Source organism: Pseudorca crassidens, chromosome 12, assembly GCF_039906515.1.
Source record: "Pseudorca crassidens isolate mPseCra1 chromosome 12, mPseCra1.hap1, whole genome shotgun sequence".
NCBI lineage: Eukaryota > Metazoa > Chordata > Mammalia > Artiodactyla > Delphinidae > Pseudorca > Pseudorca crassidens.
The window spans coordinates 42,348,145-42,366,720 of record NC_090307.1 but is presented as its reverse complement, the minus strand read 5'-3'; the positions used below and the strand labels follow the sequence as shown (position 1 = coordinate 42,366,720).

The 18,576-nt window shown below is 41.7% G+C and overlaps 1 protein-coding gene across 2 annotated transcripts in view; it reads left to right on the top strand.

Moving 5' to 3' along the window:
* Positions 1-18,576, top strand: part of MAPRE2 (microtubule associated protein RP/EB family member 2) — a 162,365-nt gene that overhangs the window by 10,505 nt on the left and 133,284 nt on the right. For both annotated transcript variants that reach the window (XM_067699342.1, XM_067699340.1), the window contains exon 2: positions 16,764-16,825. Coding sequence is in view for 1 of the 2 variants with exons in the window: in XM_067699340.1 (XP_067555441.1) it covers positions 16,764-16,825 (62 nt within the window). In the remaining variant the exon portion in view is untranslated. The remainder of the gene's footprint in view (positions 1-16,763; positions 16,826-18,576) is intronic.

Here is an 18,576-nt window from a genome sequence, read left to right as displayed (position 1 = left end):
AGGCTCCACCCCAGGCATTCTCCATCAGAATCTTTCCTTTAATAAGATCCACAGGTGTCATTGTTGTGGGTTAAATTTGAGAAACATTGTTCTGGAAAGTCTTTCCTAAGCTCCTAACCGTTGCTTCCCACCACCTCCCACTGGTCCTCCCATCCAGGACAAGTTAGGTGGATCCTTGCGGTTGCCCTTTAATTCCCCCCACGTGGGCCTCCCCAACGCATAAACTGGTTGGAGATGTTGATGGATGCGTAGTCATCGCCACATCCCCGGGTCCTGGTGCAGCACTTGACATGTAAGAGTTTTATATTTGGAATTGTTTCATTGTTTTCCAACACCACTGCTTTCGCAGATGAAGAAATGCAGAAGTAAGTTTTTCTTCCTACTGGGAAATGGGGTACTCAGGTAGGGCTCTTTTGGCCATTGGCCTGCAGTTTGGGGGGTCCCGTTTGTTGCAGTCTTTATTATAGAAAACTTATGGGGTGGGGGATGATTCTCTGTCTGCAAGTAATTTCTGAAAGTCCACTGCTGGAACTTTATTTCTTTTACTTAAAATATTAATATCTATTAAACACCAACACCTCTGAGAGGAATCGCGCTTTACCCTCGGTTTGAAGGTGGAGCAGCTGGCAGGTCTGGGTAAGTGTTTAGCGAGAGACAGATACTGGTTATCTGACGGGAAAAGATACGGAACACTAGTAGGTGATAGAAAAGTTAAGATAGTGGAATGCTGCAAAACAACGTCTAATTCTGACAGATGTTACAATAGTTTTGTCTTGAATCATACGCTTTTCCATTTAAAAAAATCACATTTTTTAATCTATAAAAATCTCAGGGGCTTCCCTGGTGGCGCAGTGGTTGAGAGTCCGCCTGCCGATGCAGGGGACACGGGTTCGTGCCCCGGTCCGGGAAGATCCCACATGCCGCGGAGCGGCTGGGCCCGTGAGCCATGGCCGCTGAGCCTGCGCGTCCGGAGCCTGTGCTCCGCAACGGGAGAGGCCACAGCAGTGAGAGGCCCGCGTACCGCAAAAAAAAAAAAAAAAAAAAAACTCAGGATGGGGCTTCCCTGGTGGTTCAGGGGTTAGACTCCGTGCTTCCTCTGCAGGGGGCGCGGGTTGGATCCCTGGTGGAGGAAGTTCTGCGTGCCGCGAGGTGCAGCCAAAAAAAAAAAAAAAATCTCAGGTTGGACTTTTCTCCCCCATCCTGCATCTCATCTATGACAAATTCCATCCACCCCCTACATTCAGAGCAAAACTAAACTGCTACCCTGGCGATTTTTCTTTTCAAATGTTTGTTTTTAAATTGTAGACAAAGTGCAGGTACCTCTATACCGATGTTTCTAAACTCACATTCAAACTAGGCAACACCTGAAGCATGGGGAGCTTCCACTGTATTCATGAACCACTAAGTCTTTTCATGGTGGAAGGAGTGTTTCGTGAACGTGGGGATGGACAATCTGATGGAGGGAGGCTCAGCCCTGGAGGCTGCTGTTTTGAAGTAGCAGGAAACTGATTAAGGCTTTGGAATCAAACTGTACCCAGAAACAAGGAGCATCTGTCCTGCAGGGCTATTGTTCGTCATATTTGAAAGGAACGAGAGGCTCCTGGTACTGCTTACCAACAGCTCTCACAATTAGCCACACAGACCACAAGGAGTATAATTATGTCCAAGAATGTGTGGGACTTCCCTGGTGGCGCAGTGGTTAAGAATCCACTTGCCAATGCAGGGGACACGGGTTCGAGCCCTGGTCCGGGAAGATCCCACATGCCGTGGAGCAATTGTGCGCCACAACTACTGAGCCTGTGCTCTAGAGCCTGCAAACCACAACTACTGAGCCCGTGTGCCACAACTACTGAAGCGTTGCGCACTGCAACAAAGAGTAGCCCCCGCTCGCCACAACTAGAGAAAAGCCTGCGTGCAGAAACAAAGACCCAATGCAGCCAAAAATAAATACATTTATTAAAAAAAAAAAGAATGTGTGGCTTGCCCCGCCCCCCTTGGGAGTCTAGCCCTGTACTTACGCATCACCACAGACACCAACTCCAGAGGAATGGTGAATCTGAGTTAGGTTTATCCCTTGTGGAAGAGTGTATGAGGTTGTCTTTCTGTCCCAAACTGCTTACCTGAGTGTCCGTGATGATACTATTCATGGTAATTTGCCCAGACTTTGGACCTTGGGTGGGGTTTGTAAGTCATTTGTTGCCTTCAGAGTGTATCTTGTTGAGTAATCTGACGCAGGTGAGCCATGCAGGATGGGCAGAACAATCGTGTGTTCTACATGCTGTAACATCAAGCCTAGGTCCATCTGAGTCATATTTTCCCATGGTAGTTGTGTCCCATCCCAGAGGAAAGCGATTTTTAACATATCCTTGTGAGGCTTGGTGGTGTTTTAAGGGTTGCTTTTGGATTCTGAAAGCTACGTGCATTTTTTGTTTGTTTTTCACATTTGGGGGGTTTGTTTTAAAATGTTAAATAACCTTGTTACTAACCTTGGACTTTGATTATGTTAATAATTTTGTATGAATTTGGTTGAGAGAGTTTTACACCTTGATTTCTCTATCTGAAAAACGATACAAATGTTTGTTACTAATGATCATGAGTAGAGGCTCTAGAGATTAAAACATTAAAAGAGTAAGTTAAAATTATTCCAGATATGAAGAACCAGAAAGATGATAAACAAAGAAGCAGCAGCAACAGCTACCAAAATATTCAAAAGAAAAGTAAACCTGAGTTAAGACCAAAAAAATGGTTGTCTCTAATTAACCTCCTATTCAAACAAGGCTCTTCTCTTAATATCTTTGCAAATTAGGCATAACTTTGTCCTTATTGTTTTCTTTTGTTTTTTTGCGGTATGCGGGCTTCTCACTGTTGTGGCCTCTCCCGTTGCGGAGCACAGTCTCCGGACGCGCAGGCTCAGCGGCCATGGCTCACGAACCCAGTCTCTCCGCGGCATGTGGGATCTTCCCAGACCAGGGCATGAACCCATGTCCCCTGCATCGGCAGGCAGACTCTCAACCACTGTGCCACCAGGGAAGCCCTGTCCTTATTGTTTTTATTATTAACAATAAGTCAGTTTAAACTGATTGTCAGAGGACCTGGTTCTCGTCCCAGTTCTGCTCAAAGGGCAATCCAAAACAGTTCAACTCACCTGTGGCCCCAACTCATCAGTAAAGAGGGGCTCTTGTCTTTAACTTATCCTTTCCCCACAAGATATCCCAGTGCTCTGAAAGGTTGTTGTTAATCCAGCTTTCTTAGAATACAATACCGTAGAAAATGCACTGAGGACTGTATTTTCTTTTTCCTCTGGAGAATCTACACATTGTTCAAAACATGAGGAAAATAGTTTTGATAATCCACTAGCACATCGAATGATCGAGTTAAGTCGTAACAGGCAGATGCAGTGGTAAGATTCAAACTTCCACTTAACATACAGAGAATGCCATTGCAGCTCGCCAAAATAGGAAAGCAATGGGATTTCTAGCAGAGCGGATGCATTTTATAAAGCGTCCACTCGGAAACCCTCCTGCGCTCACTTTTCCCTGTGCATGTGGTCATTGGCATTGGGTCATCTCTCCACCAATCAGCTTGGGCTGAGATATAGAGATGTCATATAATCACATCCTGTTAGAGGGAAAGGAGGACGTGGGTAAAGCAGAGACACAGACTCAGTCTAGCATTGAGTTATATTGTGCTGCCCCCAGATACAGGCAAAGACAAAAAAGCCTGCATCCCATGGTACAAAGGACGTTCCCTTTTATAAGACTGCAGTTGTGTGCTAGAAAAAGTAGATAGGCCAAACGTCAACATTTGTGGCCAGAGGTAAAAATCATTGCCACTGTTGTCTTATGGTACCATCATTAATGCCAGATGGTGCTTGAGGAAGGGTTTATGATGAACAAAGCCTTCCCCTGACCGGCCCATAATGTCACTGCATGCCGGACTCTGGAGACACGGCCGTTGGATGCCTTCCCGCTCCTGGTGGGAATAAACACAGCAGGTGTGTTCCACCCATCTTGGAGGTCTGGCATCATCAGTGGGTTCTGGCAGAGATGGTCTCACAAAATCGGTACCTAACTCTCTGTATGCTTTTCATGATGCCAAGTTGGATTGACCCTTCATTATGCCGAGTACAGTTGACCCTTGAACAATGTGGGTTTGAACCGCATGGGTCCACTTATACTTGGAGATTTTGCAACAGTAAATACTACGGTACTGCATGGTCCCTGGCTGGTTGACTCCCCGGATGTAGAGGAACCTTGGATACAGAGGGCCAACTGTAAGTTATACTCGGATTAATACCCACCTTGTTCAAGGGTCAACTCTATTTTTAGAGCCACACGTAGCCTTGGCAGTCATCTCATTTAAATCCCATTATTTTTCTAGATGAAAAACTGAGGCATGGAGACTTCTCCTACTAAAAACTTAGTAATTTCAGAGTCTTAAAGTTGGTTTTTTTTTTTTTCAGCTCGTTGTTTGCTTTGACAGTGTTTGGCGGGTCATCTAAGCATCCTCCTGGTTCTTGAGCACACGGTCCTCGTTAAGGTGCTCAGCTAACAGCTCAGCATTGGCAGTCCCCTTGAGGAGCAGACAGGAAGGACTTTGTGGGGTGGGGAGGAACAATAAGGCAGAAAAATAAGCCTCTCAGGATCCAAAAGACTTGAAAGAAATGAGACTATTACATGAGCACTGCATGAAATGAAGTGATATCTACAAAGCCTGAAACCCCTCCAACAGTCTTATGAGCTAGGGTTCTACAAGAAAAGTTCCACTTGGGGTCAAAAGATAAAGTTTTGTTTTTCCCTTGGCTGCCAACCTTAGAGAGGTGATAGTCAAAATGTGGGGTTTGCTGAGGTCACAGACTACAACCTCCTCCAAAAAAGGCAGCAAAATAGGTGTCAGAAGGGCCAGTAAGGGTCCTGCTGAAAGGATTCCTTCGGGTCCCTTTCATCCAGGCCACGCCTACAAGATCTCTTTCATTCAGGCTTTCTCTCCCATTCTGTTTAAGCTATTGGGTTTCCCTAGAGTCGATATTATTTTGATATTTCCTGACAATCTAATTAATACTCAGACCCAGTTGATGAGGGATATGTGTTCAAATTCAGTTATTTAACAGTAATAATGATAAACATAAGTATTTTCCATTTACCTAGAAATTTACAGTTGCTAAAGAAGTTTTACGCATAGCAGCAACACTCAGTAGCTGCACTTTACAGAAAACCATAAAACTTAGGGCCGAGAGTTTAAATGGCATGCCCAAAGCCACACAATTGGGAAAACCTCAACCTCAGGGAATGTTATCCCAGGTCCAATGTTCCTTCCACCAGGCAGATTTACAAATGATAGTCGGATTCTCTGAGTAGCCCTCAGTGGTCCCTTTAACCCATAAAGGTACTGAGTTATAACAACATCTTAACCTCTAGCCTCTTTGTATTTCCCATGGAAAGATGCATGGGGTTTCAAAAAAATTGGTTGACAAATCCATTTTTAGTACACAGTCGACCGCAAATGAAGTCTCCCGATACTCAGACCTTGATGGTCACTTCTTTTCCCTCAGTTTGAAAATACAAGTGCAGCTAGCAAGGCCCTGATTCGCCCAGGAGTGTTGTTAGAGAGTGCTGGCAATCTCAAAAGTCACTTTGTAACATAGCATTGTAAAGCAGTTATACTCCAATAAAGACATTTTTTTAAAAAATCCCTTTGAACCTGACGCTTTGAGGCAGAACGATGGTCCAGGTACACTGTAGTGTTGTGGAGATCCTTAGTATTTGCAAAGTTAAGCTTTTAGCTCCTTGTATACTTCTGCCAGTGTCTGGCAGGTCGTCCGAGCGTCATCCTGACTCTCTAGCACACTGGATGTATGTGTGGTGGCTTCACCTGAATCAATGGTCTACACACGAGAAAAATAACAGTGGCTTCATTGAGGCTGCTCATGTAACAAGATTCAGAACCAGCCATTCAGATCAGCAGAGAAGAAATAACAAATGTCTGTTATTATCACACTGTAACCCATTTACACAGATTCATTATTCAATTAAGTATGTATCATCTTGGAAAGGAGAGAGCTTTCTCTAAAGACCTAAAACTCTGGATGTGTACATGACCCCTGGGAGATTAGGGATGTGAAGAGAGAGGAGAAGCAAGAGGAAAATGATGGGGTACCCCAAGGATGGAATTTACCTCCTTAATTTTGCTTTGATCTGTCCTGGATAACAAGGTCTGAGCTGTAAGTTGTTCAGATGATCCCAGTTGAAATAGACTGAGTGGCCCATCTGACTAAGCACAGGCTAGATTACCACCCAGCAGATTGTGAAAAGAGCTCAGAGGTGGAGAGACCTTGCAACTCAAAGTGTGGCCCCCAGATCAGCAGCAGCAGCAGCATCTAGAGGTTTTTAGAAAGGTGGCCTCAGACCTTACCCAAGATCTATCAAAACATAATCGGAACTTTAACAGGATTTCTAGGTGACTCTTGAAAAACTCAAACTACATAATATCCAAGAGGACAGCAGTCGTACATTTTTCCCCTTTGTTCCATGCGCCCCGTCAATCATTGCGTTCACAGCCCCATGATATAATTATTGTGTCTGTAAGTGCCTTGGGGGCTGCACTGTGTATTAGAGCCTCAGCACCTTGCATAATGCCTGGGATAAAATAGGTGTATAGGTGGCACTCAAGAGCTTCAGCTCTGAGATCCACAAATCTGAGTTTGAATCCCAGCCCCGCCACAAAGCTCAGTTCATGTACCTATAAGATAGGAATAAAAATAGCACCCTGCACAGGGTTATTGGGAGTAAATGAGCTGATGCCTGTGACATACGTAGCGCAGCACCCGATGCACGCTTGCTGTGTGTAAGTAGTAGCTGTTGTTATGGGCTCAATGAGTGTTGAACAAGTGAATGAATAGGAACTTCATGTGGAAAGAAAAAAACTGAAAGATGGTCAATACTTGGTGCCCTGTTGCTTCAAATATATGAAATTGAATTTTAAAACAATATGCAAAGGACGCCTCACGTAAGAGAAGGAAAAGGTGGAATGGGTCAGAATGGATTTATAGGAAAGCATGCGATTTGGAACCAGACCAGAGTTTGGATCCCAGCTCTGTCCTTTACTAGCTGTGTGATCTCCTACAACACACAAGCTCACTGAGCCTCAGTTTCTTCATCTGAAGAATGGGATCAGCGGTCCTCTTTCTTTTTCTCGGCTTATGCAAAAAAAAGTTTTGTAACTGACAAAGTATCCCTACCTCTCAGCACAGCCCTGGCACTTAGGAGATGCCCCATAATGGATGTTTGCTCAATTGAATCAGAGCATGCAATGTCAACGGGATGACAATTGGGTATTAGAATGGACTGTGGCCCTCCAAAACGCAACCCTAACAAAATCCTATTCCTTTGTATTTCATTTCTTTAGGGTAAGGGGTAGTATGGCACAGAAAAAATCTTTCAAACCTCCCTGTGGACAGGTGGTGAGGGAGGGAGACAATAATGAAAAAACTCTGAATTAGAAGTTTGGCTCTGCAGCTTGGTACGAGATGAGAGTTCCTAAGGAAAGATACAAAGGAGAGAAAAGCAGCTAGCCAAAAAGCAAGCAGAGTGAACCTCTAGCAGTAGAAGAATTATGATTTCAAGATCTAGGGGAGATGGTATATGTCAGTGGTCCCCAACATTTTTGGCACTAGGGACCGATTTCGTGGAAGACAATTTTTCCATGGGGCAGGGGTGCTTGGTTCAGGCAGTAATGTGAGCCACGGGGAACGGCAGATGAAGCTTCACTTGCTCACTCGCCACTCACCTCCTGCTGTACCACCCGGTTCCTAGCAGACCGCACACCGGTAGCAGTCTGCGGCCCGGGGGTTGGAGACCCCTGGTATATGTGAAAGAATCTTGCAAACTTAAGAGCTATAGACATGTATAACGATGAAAAGAAAAGAAAAGGCTTTAAGGAATAGTCAGCCTCTGGATCAAATTCAATACACGGCTGATTGAATCCACGGATGCAGAACATGCAGACACGGAAGGCCAACTGCACCATTTTGTATAAGGAACTTGAGCATGTGTGGATTTGGGTATCCATGGACGGTCCTGGAACCGTATTGTATTTTCCTGGAACTGACTATATATATATTTTTATTATTATTCCCCTTTATTTTTTTAACATCTTTATTGGAGTATAATTGCTTAACAATGTTGTGTTAGTTTCTGCTGTATAACAAAGTGTATCAGCTATATGTATACATATATCCCCATATCCCCTTCCTCTTGCATCTCTCTCCCACCCTCTCTATCCCACCCCTCTAGATGGTCACACAGCACAAAGCTGATCTCCCTGTGCTATGCAGCTGCTTCCCACTAGCTATCTACCTTACGTTTGGTAGTGTATATATGTCCATGCCACTATCTCACTTCGTCCCAGCTTACCCTCCACCCATGCCCCCCTGTAACCTCAAGTCCATTCTCTATGTCTGCGTCTTTATTCCTGTCCTGCCCCTAGGTTCTTCATAACCACTTTTTTTTTTTTTTAGATTCCATATATATATGTTAGCATATGGTATTTGTTTTTCTCTTTCTGACTTACTTCACTCTGTATGACAGACTCTAGGTCCATCCACCTCATTACAAATTACCCAATTTCGTTTCTTTTTATGGCTGAGTGATATTCCATTGTATATATGTGCCACATCTTCTTTATCCATTCATCTGTCGATGGACACTTAGGTTGCTTCCATGTCCGGGCTATTGTAAATAGAGCTGCAATGAACACTGTGGTGCATGACTCTTTTTGAATTATGGTTTTCTCAGGGTATATGCCCAGTAGTGCGGTTGCTGGGTCATCTGGTAGTTCTATTTTTAGTTTTTTGAGGAACCTCCGTACTGTTCTCCACAGTGGCTCTATCAGTTTACATTCCCACCAACAGTGCAAGAGGGTTCGCTTTTTCTCCACACCCTCTCCAGCATTTATTGTTTGTAGATTTTTTGACGATGGCCATCCTGACCTGTGTGAGGTGATACCTCATTGTACTTTTGATTTGCATTTCTCTAATGATTAGTGATGTTGAGCATCTTTTCATGTGTTTATTGGCAATCTGTATATCTTCTTTGGAGAAATGTCTGTTTAGGTCTTTTGCCCATTTTTGGATTGGGTTGTTTGTTTTTATTAATATTGAGCTGCTTGAGCTGTTTATATATTTTGGAGATTAGTCCTTTGTCAGTTGCTTCGTTTGCAAATATTTTCTCCCATTCTGAGGGTTGACTTTTCATCTTGTTTATAGTTTCCTTTGCTGTGCAAAAGCTTTTAAGTTTCATTAGGTCCCATTTGTTCATTTTTGTTTTTATTTTCATTTCCCTAGGAGGTAGGTCAAAAAGGATCTTGCTGTGATGTATGTCATAGAGTGTTCTGCCTATGTTTTCCTCTAAGAGTTTTATAGTGTCTGGCCTTACATTTAGGTCTTTAACCCATTTTGAGTTTCTTTTTGTATACAGTGTTAGAGAGTATTCTAATTTCATTCTTTTACACGTAGCTATCCAGTTTTCCCAGCACCACTTATTGAAGAGACTGTCTTTTCTCCATTGTATATTCTTGCCTCCTTTATCAAAGATAAGGTGACCATATGTGCATGGATTTATCTCTGGGCTTTCTATCCTGTTCCATTGATCTATATTTCTGTTTTTGTGCCAGTACCACACTGTCTTGATTACTGTAGCTTTGTAGTATAGTCTGAAGTCAGGGAGCCTGATTCGTCCAGCTCCGTTTTTCTTTCTCAAGATTGCTTTCGCTATTCGGGGTCTTTTGTGTTTCCATACAAATTGTGAAATTTTTTGTTCTAGTTCTGTGAAAAATGCCATTGGTGGTTTGATAGGGATTGTATTGAATCTGTAGATTGCTTTGGGCAATATGGTCATTTTCACAATGTTGATTCTTCCAATCCAAGAACATGGTATATCTCTCTGTCTGTTTGTATCATCTTTAATTTCTTTCATCAGTGTCTTATAGTTTTCTGCATACAGGTCTTTTGTCTCCTTAGGTAGGTTTATTCCTAGGTATTTTATTCTTTTTGTTGCAATGGTAAATGGAAGTATTTCCTTACTTTCTGTTTCAGATTTTTCATCATTAGTGTATAGGAATGCAAGAGATTTCTGTGCATTAATTTTGTATCCTGCTACTTTACCAAATTCATTGATTAGCTCTGGTAGTTTTCTGGTAACATCTTTAGGATTCTGTGTATGGTATCATCATCTGCAAATAGTCCAGCTATATTTTCAAGTTGGATATTTTACCTGGATTTATTGCCCATAATAGATTGGTTAGGGAAAAAACAATTATGAAGAAAATTAGCTTCTGCTCTAGAACGTCACTAGGTTATTTCCCAGGTGAGTGGAATTCAGCATGAATTTCTCCATCAAGGAATCTAGTTACTAAGACAGCCCCCAAACGGTTCATAAGTGGACTCCTCTGTAAACCAAACCCCACAGCTGGGATCCCACGAGCAGTGTTAGTTGTTGCCAGATCAGCATTCTAGGGACCACATGGCTCAAACAGAAAACTCATGGGCAAAGGCTATGCAAAAATTCCTGCACATTTTAACAAGTTCTGTCCACTTACCAAGACTTCTAACAGACTCTGCTGAAAATGTTAGAGTTTGAAAAGATTTCCGCACAAGTTAGACAATGACTATCCATCTTTTGAGGGAGATCTTAGCAACGCTCTTGCCATTGCCGAAGTCTTATTTAGATTTCATATTACCCTTTTTACACTTTTAACATGTTACTGCGTTCCTTCTTTGGGTGGTCAAAGGAATAACAAACTACAGCCAGGACACGTGTAAAGCAGGGTTCCAGTTTTCAGTGTGATCTGAGCAATAAGCTCGAACCCTGGACTCTAAGTGAATCTGATACCATTCTCTGTGCTGCTTTCCTGCTTCATGAACATTCTGCTACATTTCATTATCGTTCATACTTATGAGCAAAGGAGCCGTTCTTCTACTCCAGCTACTCTATTTTCAAGGATATCTGATTTAAAGTGGATAAAAGGATAAGTGAAAAATAGTTATCAAAAATATTTCATAGAAGTACAGTGAATGTGGTATTTCTCATGTAGTTTGTCTCATGTCATTTTTTAAAATTTCTAGAATAGAAGGTCTATTCTATTCTAGAATAGAAAGGTCAATCTGTCTACTTCTGTAGGTAGTAGCAGATGGATCAAGGAGTATTCTAGAAGAGAGGGTTAGGCCCAGTTTGTATGAAAAGAACTGAATTTTTATTTAATTATAAAATAGTCTCTTGGGATTCTCTTATTTTTATAGAAGCCCAAATCACACGACCATAAGAAGTTTATAACATCATTACCATTCTTAATATATCCCCCCAAAATCCCTTTATCAGCCAGCTACAATTTTTCAAAAGCACTTTTATATACAATATGGGTCATTTGTAGTCTGCCTTTCTTTTTTTTTTTTTTTTTTTTTGCGGTACGCGGGCCTCTCACTGTTGTGGCCTCTCCCATTGCGGAGCACAGGCTCCGGACACACAGGTTCAGCGGCCATGGCTCACGGGTCCAGCCGCTCCGCGGCATGTGGGATCTTCCCGGACCGGGGCACAAACCCACGTCCCCTGCATCGGCAGGCGGACTCTCAACCACTGCGCCACCAGGGAAGCCCTAGTCTGCCTTTCTTAAGTCAAGGAATGCGTTGTACCGTATCCAATACCCAAGATTCGGTGCAGTTTGACATTTTCTTGCCAGATAACCTCATTTGGGTTTGGTTTCCCTGGTGTGTGCTCAGCTCTTTGCTTCCTGGCAGTCATACCTCTGGTCCCCTGAGGGAGTTGAACTGGGCAGGCTCTTGGCCTCTCTCCGGTGCCTCTGGGAAGGCCCTGAGCCCAACTGGAGACCCCTAATTGAGGCAGTGATTGGTGGAGGGCACTCTGGAAGGCTGACATCAAGTAGGATCTGTGTAAGGAGTCATCCTCTGTGACCTTCTGCTCCCAAGCTGCTTTCTTCCTAGAAAGCTGTGGACCTCCCACACTAAAGACTGTGATCTACAACTGGAGTGATTCAGTATCTCCAAGCTGCTATGGGGAGTTTGGAATTCAAGATACAGCTCATTCTGAAGATCCAAAGATAGCTGAGTTAACTCCTGGTAGGAAAACCTAGGTTCAGATCCCAGCAGCGTTCTCTTCTCCGAAAAGCTAGGAGCAGCTGGCAGGAGGCTATAATTCCTGGCTCTTTGCAAGGAGAATGCTTTAACCTTGCATTGAGCAGATGCCTCATTGGCTGGATACGTAGCATTGAGAAAAGAACTCTTCCTTTCAATGGTATGGCATGATTGGCAATATTTTTACAACTCTGTTTTCATTCTGATGTATACGTTATGTGCCTGCGGTTTTATGGCCAGACAAGGAAGCAGCCTTTGGGGGTGATTTTGGAGCTAGGACAGAAGTTCTGCTGTGCCTCACACATGGGATGCCAGAATTCTGAGTTTGTTCAAAGAAAGAGGATTTGAAATTTCCAGAGGTTGAGGGAAAACAAAATGTGCTTTGTTAAAAGAGTCCGACCATGTCATGACTCTTATCCTAACAAAGCTATTTGGTCTTTTTAAGGAAAACAAATCCAACAGACAGGCCAGGGGAAGGCAGCTGGCTTATGGCTGTTCATTTCTGAGGGCTGCCTAGTGCTCAAAATGGGAAAAGTCAATGGGGTCTCTCCTAAGGTGAAGGGAAAGTCCGCCAGCTCCTCTTCGTGGGGTGATTACAGTTAGAGCCTTATTTAGTGTGTGGCCCAAGTTAGAATAGAGAACACCTGCCTTGTCATCAACGAACCACAAAGGATGAAATTCTATTCCTGTGCCAATAAGATGTGGGAATTTTGAAAATTTATGGAAAGCATGAACTCGAAAGTATAAGAGTTGGTTTCCAAAATGCAGAGCGTATCATACTGCCATTTAGAAGCCATTTCTGGTTTGGGGTGTGTGGATTTGTGTCAGTATTTTGAATTTTAAGTTTGGGAAGGTAAATGTAGGAGCAAGAGAGCATAACAGCAGAGAAGATTCCAAGACAGGCAAGACTGGACAGCAAATGCTTGGCATGAGTTCTGAATGCTAAAGTTGTGGGTGAGAGGTTATTTTTCTCGGATCTGCGCAACATGGAACAAATTCCTGACCCAACTGGTCCGCTGCCTTGGGGCTTTTGTTCTTCTCTGAAAAGGTTAAAAAAAAAAAAACCAAAAAGAAAGGAGGTATCTTGCTCAATTCTAGTGGCTGTCCAATCTCCTGATTTTTTTTTAAGTTAAACTTTTTAATTTGAAACAATAGTACGTTAACATGTAGCTATAAGAAACAATACAGAGAGACCTCTGTACCCTCTGCTCAGTTTCCCCCTCGATGGTAACATCTGGAAACTCTACGTACAGGGTCACAACCAGGTAATTGACATTGATACATGTGCCAGGTACAGAATGTTTCTGTCACCACAAAGGTACCTAGTATTGCCCTTTTATAATCACAGCCTCTTCCCTCCAGCCCCGCCTCCCTCCTCAACCCCTGGCAACCACGAGTCTCTGCTCCCTTTCTGTAGTTTTCTAATTTCAAGAACGTTAGCTAAATGGAATCATACAGTATCTAACCTATGGACTGGCTTTTTTCACTCAGCGTAATTCTCTGGAGGTTGATCCAGGATTTTGCAGGTATCAGTAGTTCTTTTTTTAATTGATTAGTAGCATTCCATTTTATGGATCTACTGGTTTGTTTAAACATTAACCCGTGAAAGGACATCAGTGTTGTCTCAATTTTGGCTACTATGAATAAATCTGCTAATAAAGAAAAGTTTTAAATTTTCTGGAAAAATGCCAAGAGTATCGTTGGTGGGTTGTATGGTAGTTGCACGTTTCATTTTTGGTTTTGTTTTCTTTTGTTTTTTACAACAGTCAAATGTTTTCTAGGGTAGCTGAACCATTTTATATCCTCACAAGCAATATATGAATGGTCTAGTTTCTTCTCATCCTCATCAGAATTTCAGATTGTTACTTGTCCTTATTTTGGCCCTTCTGATAAATGTCTAGTGATATCTCATTATGGTTTTGTTTTTTTCACTTACCTAATGGCTAATGACATTGAATATCATTTCATCTGCTATCTGTATATCCTCCTCAGTGAAAAGTCTGTCAGTGTCTTTTGCCCATTTCCTAGTTGTTTGGTTTTTTTAGCTGAGTTTTGAGGGTTCTTAACTTATTCTAGATACTTGTCCTTTGTCAGCTATGTGGTCTGCAAATATTTTCTCCTAATTACACCTTATATTTACACCCGATGGACAACAGTTCTTAATTTTGATGAAGTCCAATTTATCCATTTTTTCCTTGCATGGATTGTGTTTTTTGTTGTCAAAAACTTAAAACTCTTTGTCAGGCCCTAGATCCCAAAGCTTTTCTCCTGTTTTAATTTTTTCTAAAAGTTTCATAGTTCTGCATTTCACGTGTACATAGTGACCTATTTTGAGTTCATCTTTTTAAAAAGTGTGAAACTTAGAGACAATAACTGCTCTGCTTATGCCAGGCAGCACAGAAAACACTGTTTGCCTTCCCTGCCATCCCCACCAGTGGGGACCCTAGACCTCCACCCTCACAAGGCCGTGCATTACTGAGCACCTACCACATCCCAGGAGTAGACCAAGAGCTCTCCAGGTGTCTCGAATCAATGTCAGAGGCCTGGCTTTTAACGTGGTGTTGTGTGGACAAAACAGCAGAGTCTGTCAGACTCAGAACTTGTTAGTTGAGCTGCATGATACTGGGAAACTGCTCCACTGCTCTGAGCCTCTGTTTTTTCATTTGTAATAAGATGGTTTTGAGTATTAAATTAGATAAAATATGTCAAATGACTTGTGCAGGGGTATTCAATAAATGGTCTCATTCTTCTCCAAACTGATCCATGGCAGCTGTTGAGAATGTTAGCAACGGGCTCTTGCTGTCAGAACAGAAAAGACCAGTTGTATACAGCTGGTCCCGAATTTTCTAAGGGCTAATTATCTGGTTTACAGATAAACTAGGAAACTTATACTCTTGCTTCCTAGCTTGGTAGCCAATACTTCGCCTAGTAACGTAGCTACTGGTACTAGTTAAATAAAGAGGGCAAATGAAAATTTTATTCTGATTCAGTTAAAATATCTCAAAGATGGACTTAGGAAAAGAAACTGACATGGATGGGAACAGATTTTTTTAAACCTGAGTTTTTTAGTATTATCAACTCTCATTAAATTATGGGAAAAATGTGAAACACTCATAAAATTAAATTCTGTAAAATATGTGAAGAAATTCTACCTGTTCTATCTGAAGGGAATAAATTGTCAGCCTATCCGAGGTCAGTTCTTGAAACCATCCACATTAAATTTTCTGATTTTTATACAAGCCAAATTCTATGAATTACTTTTGAACTCCCTTAGTGAATGGTATAACATTGAAAATTCAGCTATCACCTTTGTTTATTCTCTCAGCACTTACATTTTGTTATTTGCATTTATTTCCTTTCACCATCTCCTCTTTCTCTTATTAAAAGAAAAAAAAATATATATATATATATAAAATGCCTCCCTCTTCCCTTTCTTAAAATCTTTCTCCCAGTGGCATCTCCAGAACTATGTCTGGGATTAATCACATTGTGTTGGATCTGCCACAAATACTTTATTTTTATACAATTGATGTTAAACTAAACAAGCACCAAAGGCATTTCTGAAATGGCCATTTACAGAAAACACGGAAGAGCAATGTGCAGGGTGAGGGCTTAGGTGGCAGGTGGAGAGGGGTCCTTTCTAGTCTGTTTCTTGGGTGTGGTGGGAAGACCACTAAGGCTCACACACATCTGCATCTCGGGTCCCTTTTAGGAGCAACTGCTTGAGCCACAAGCAGCTTCCCCAGTTATCATCCACCCCACCCCCAACCTGGGCCCCTCAAAACCCACAGCTCACACACATGTCTCAACCTCTGGAATTGGACCTGTCCTTCATCAATTTATTGTCTTATCATTTAGTCAGAGCATGTTTTGAAGATAAATAGCAAATTCATATAAAGAAAGTAAATAATTCTTTGATGGTGTATATATTTTGAAGTTTGATCCTGGCAATGCTTGTCCTGTTAAAATTAAGCACATCTTTTTTAAAATATTTATTTATTTGGTTGCGCCGGGTCTTAGTTGTGCCATGCAGGCTCCTTAGTTGCGGTACGTGGGCTCCTTAGTTGCAGCATGCATGTGGGACCAAGTTCCCTGACCAGGCATCAAACCCAGGCCCCCCACCTTGGGAGCACGGAGTCTTAACGACTGTGCCACTAGGGAAGTCCCTAAACACATCTTTTAACTAGAAGAATAAGCCTGTGTTGATACTAGATATAAAGTCTGCAGATTAACCCAAGTTTGGGAAAGTCAATACTTTAATTGACGTTGGCATTTGATACCTCACTGGGGACATTGGTTCCTTGGGTTATCTGCTAACACATGATTCTCATCACATGAGGCTATGGGGGGGAGGGTAAAAAAAATTCTCTTCATAGGACTGACATTATCTAAATACTCTCAAACTATGATTAATCAACCCAAGAACTGATATAATAATGTAGCTGACAACCCTGTTGTTTGGCTGAGTTACTCTCTTATATGATAAAGTCAACCGAATTTGGATGTGTGCTTTTTAATTTTCTCTTCCATTGCTGGCCACACCCAATGAACTAAACAACCCTTTGCTCTGATGTTTTCAGCACAGTAAATGCTTTTTTTCTTTTCATTTTTACGATCCCAGTATCCTGTTTCTCAGAGGAACATTTCTTCTCGACAGCCAGGGAGAGAGCCTGGATGCTCAAGGTAAGATTTCAACGTAAATTATGTTGCATGACTCCCTGTTTACAGATTAAATTGGAGTGCGTATTATTAATGCCTTTGTAACAAATTTATTTTCAAAATTCCATTATACAGTTAAAGCGAGTATTCGAGTAAACATGCTTCATTAAAACATTGTTTTTCAAACTACATTCCATTTCCCATATGTACTAAGGGCTAATTAACTGTTATCCGCAATTCCTCTAAAAATGCTCAAGCCAGTTAAACTTGAACTTTGGAGATCTTATTGGTGAGAAGTGAAGTGAGAGAAATTTAAGATATAGTCAAATGACTTCATGACATTTCTAATTATGAAGAAGGGATTATTTGTTAAAAATCCAGGCAACTGCTCTGTTGGCTTTACAGTAGAGGTGGGCATCTTAAAGGAGATGAAAGCTCGGGAAGCCTCATTTTTTCAGTTTGGGATTTGTGTTTGAGACAAAATCATTTGACCTTCTGTTGTTTCCCACTGGTGTTCCACCTACTATTCCAGGAGCTCACTAGAACAAAGGAACAATTAACTGAAATTCCACCAGATGGCAATATTTGGAAAGCCATCCAGTAAGGTTTCAAAGATTTGAGCTATTTATTGTTCACACCGAGAATAGTCTCACAAAGTGTAAAGTCCTAGACTTCATTAAGCGTGCTCTAAACATCTTTTGTTTTACTTTTTGCCCACAGCATCGAAATTTTTACTAGGGGGAAAATAGGTGTGTGGGGGGTATGTGTTGTTTTCTTTTGTTTATCATTCTGGAAGGATAACATTAGAAACTTCATTCTTCAATAATTCTCCAAACAGTATTGGTGAGTCTTAAAAGCTCAAATCAATGGGTAATAGACCATATTTGTCTTGGGGTCTCTTTGTGATAAATGCTATGATTGATGGTCATTTTTAAATGAATTATTTGAGAAGAGAAACAGAAAATTCTAAAGAAGAGTAGAATTTTAAGGAGTTGCCTAGATAGTAAACCAAGTGAAATTTACAGGTACAGAATTCTTATTTGTAATGATTTGAAATAATTAAGGTTTATTTAAATAGGATGAGTAAACTTTGCCCCTTTTGCTCTAATGAAAGTAGAGATGCTGTATGTACCCTGAGTGGTGCCCAAAGAGCTGCCCTCTTCAACAATCAGAACTGGCTCTAGGACAGAGCTGGGACAGAGGGAGGGAAGTAGAAAGGCATCTGAGGGCAATTGAAATAGGAAGAACCAATAAGAGGAGCCGCCTGAGCTTTCCATGTGCACGTAAAAGCAGTCCCTGAACAGAACCCTCAGACACTGTTGATGGGAATGTAAGTGGCTGCACTATGGAAAACAGTATGAAGGTTCCTCAGAAAACTAAAAACAGAATTACCATATGATCCAGCAATCCCACTCCTGGGCATATTTCCAGACAAAACTATAATTCAAAAAGATACATGAGCCCCTAAGTTCATAGCAGCACTGTTCACAATAGCCAGGACGTGGAGACAACCTAAATGTCCATCGTCAGATGAATGGATAAAGAAGATGTAGTACGTATTATATTTACAATGGAATACTACTCAGCCATAAAAAGAATGAAATAATGCCATTTGCAGCAACATGGATGCAACTAGAGATTATCATACTAAGTGAAGTAAGTCAGAAAGAGAAAGATGAATACCATATGATATCACTTATATGTGGAATCTAAAATATGACACAAAGGAACCTATCTATGAAACAGAAACAGACTCATGGATATAGAGAACAGAC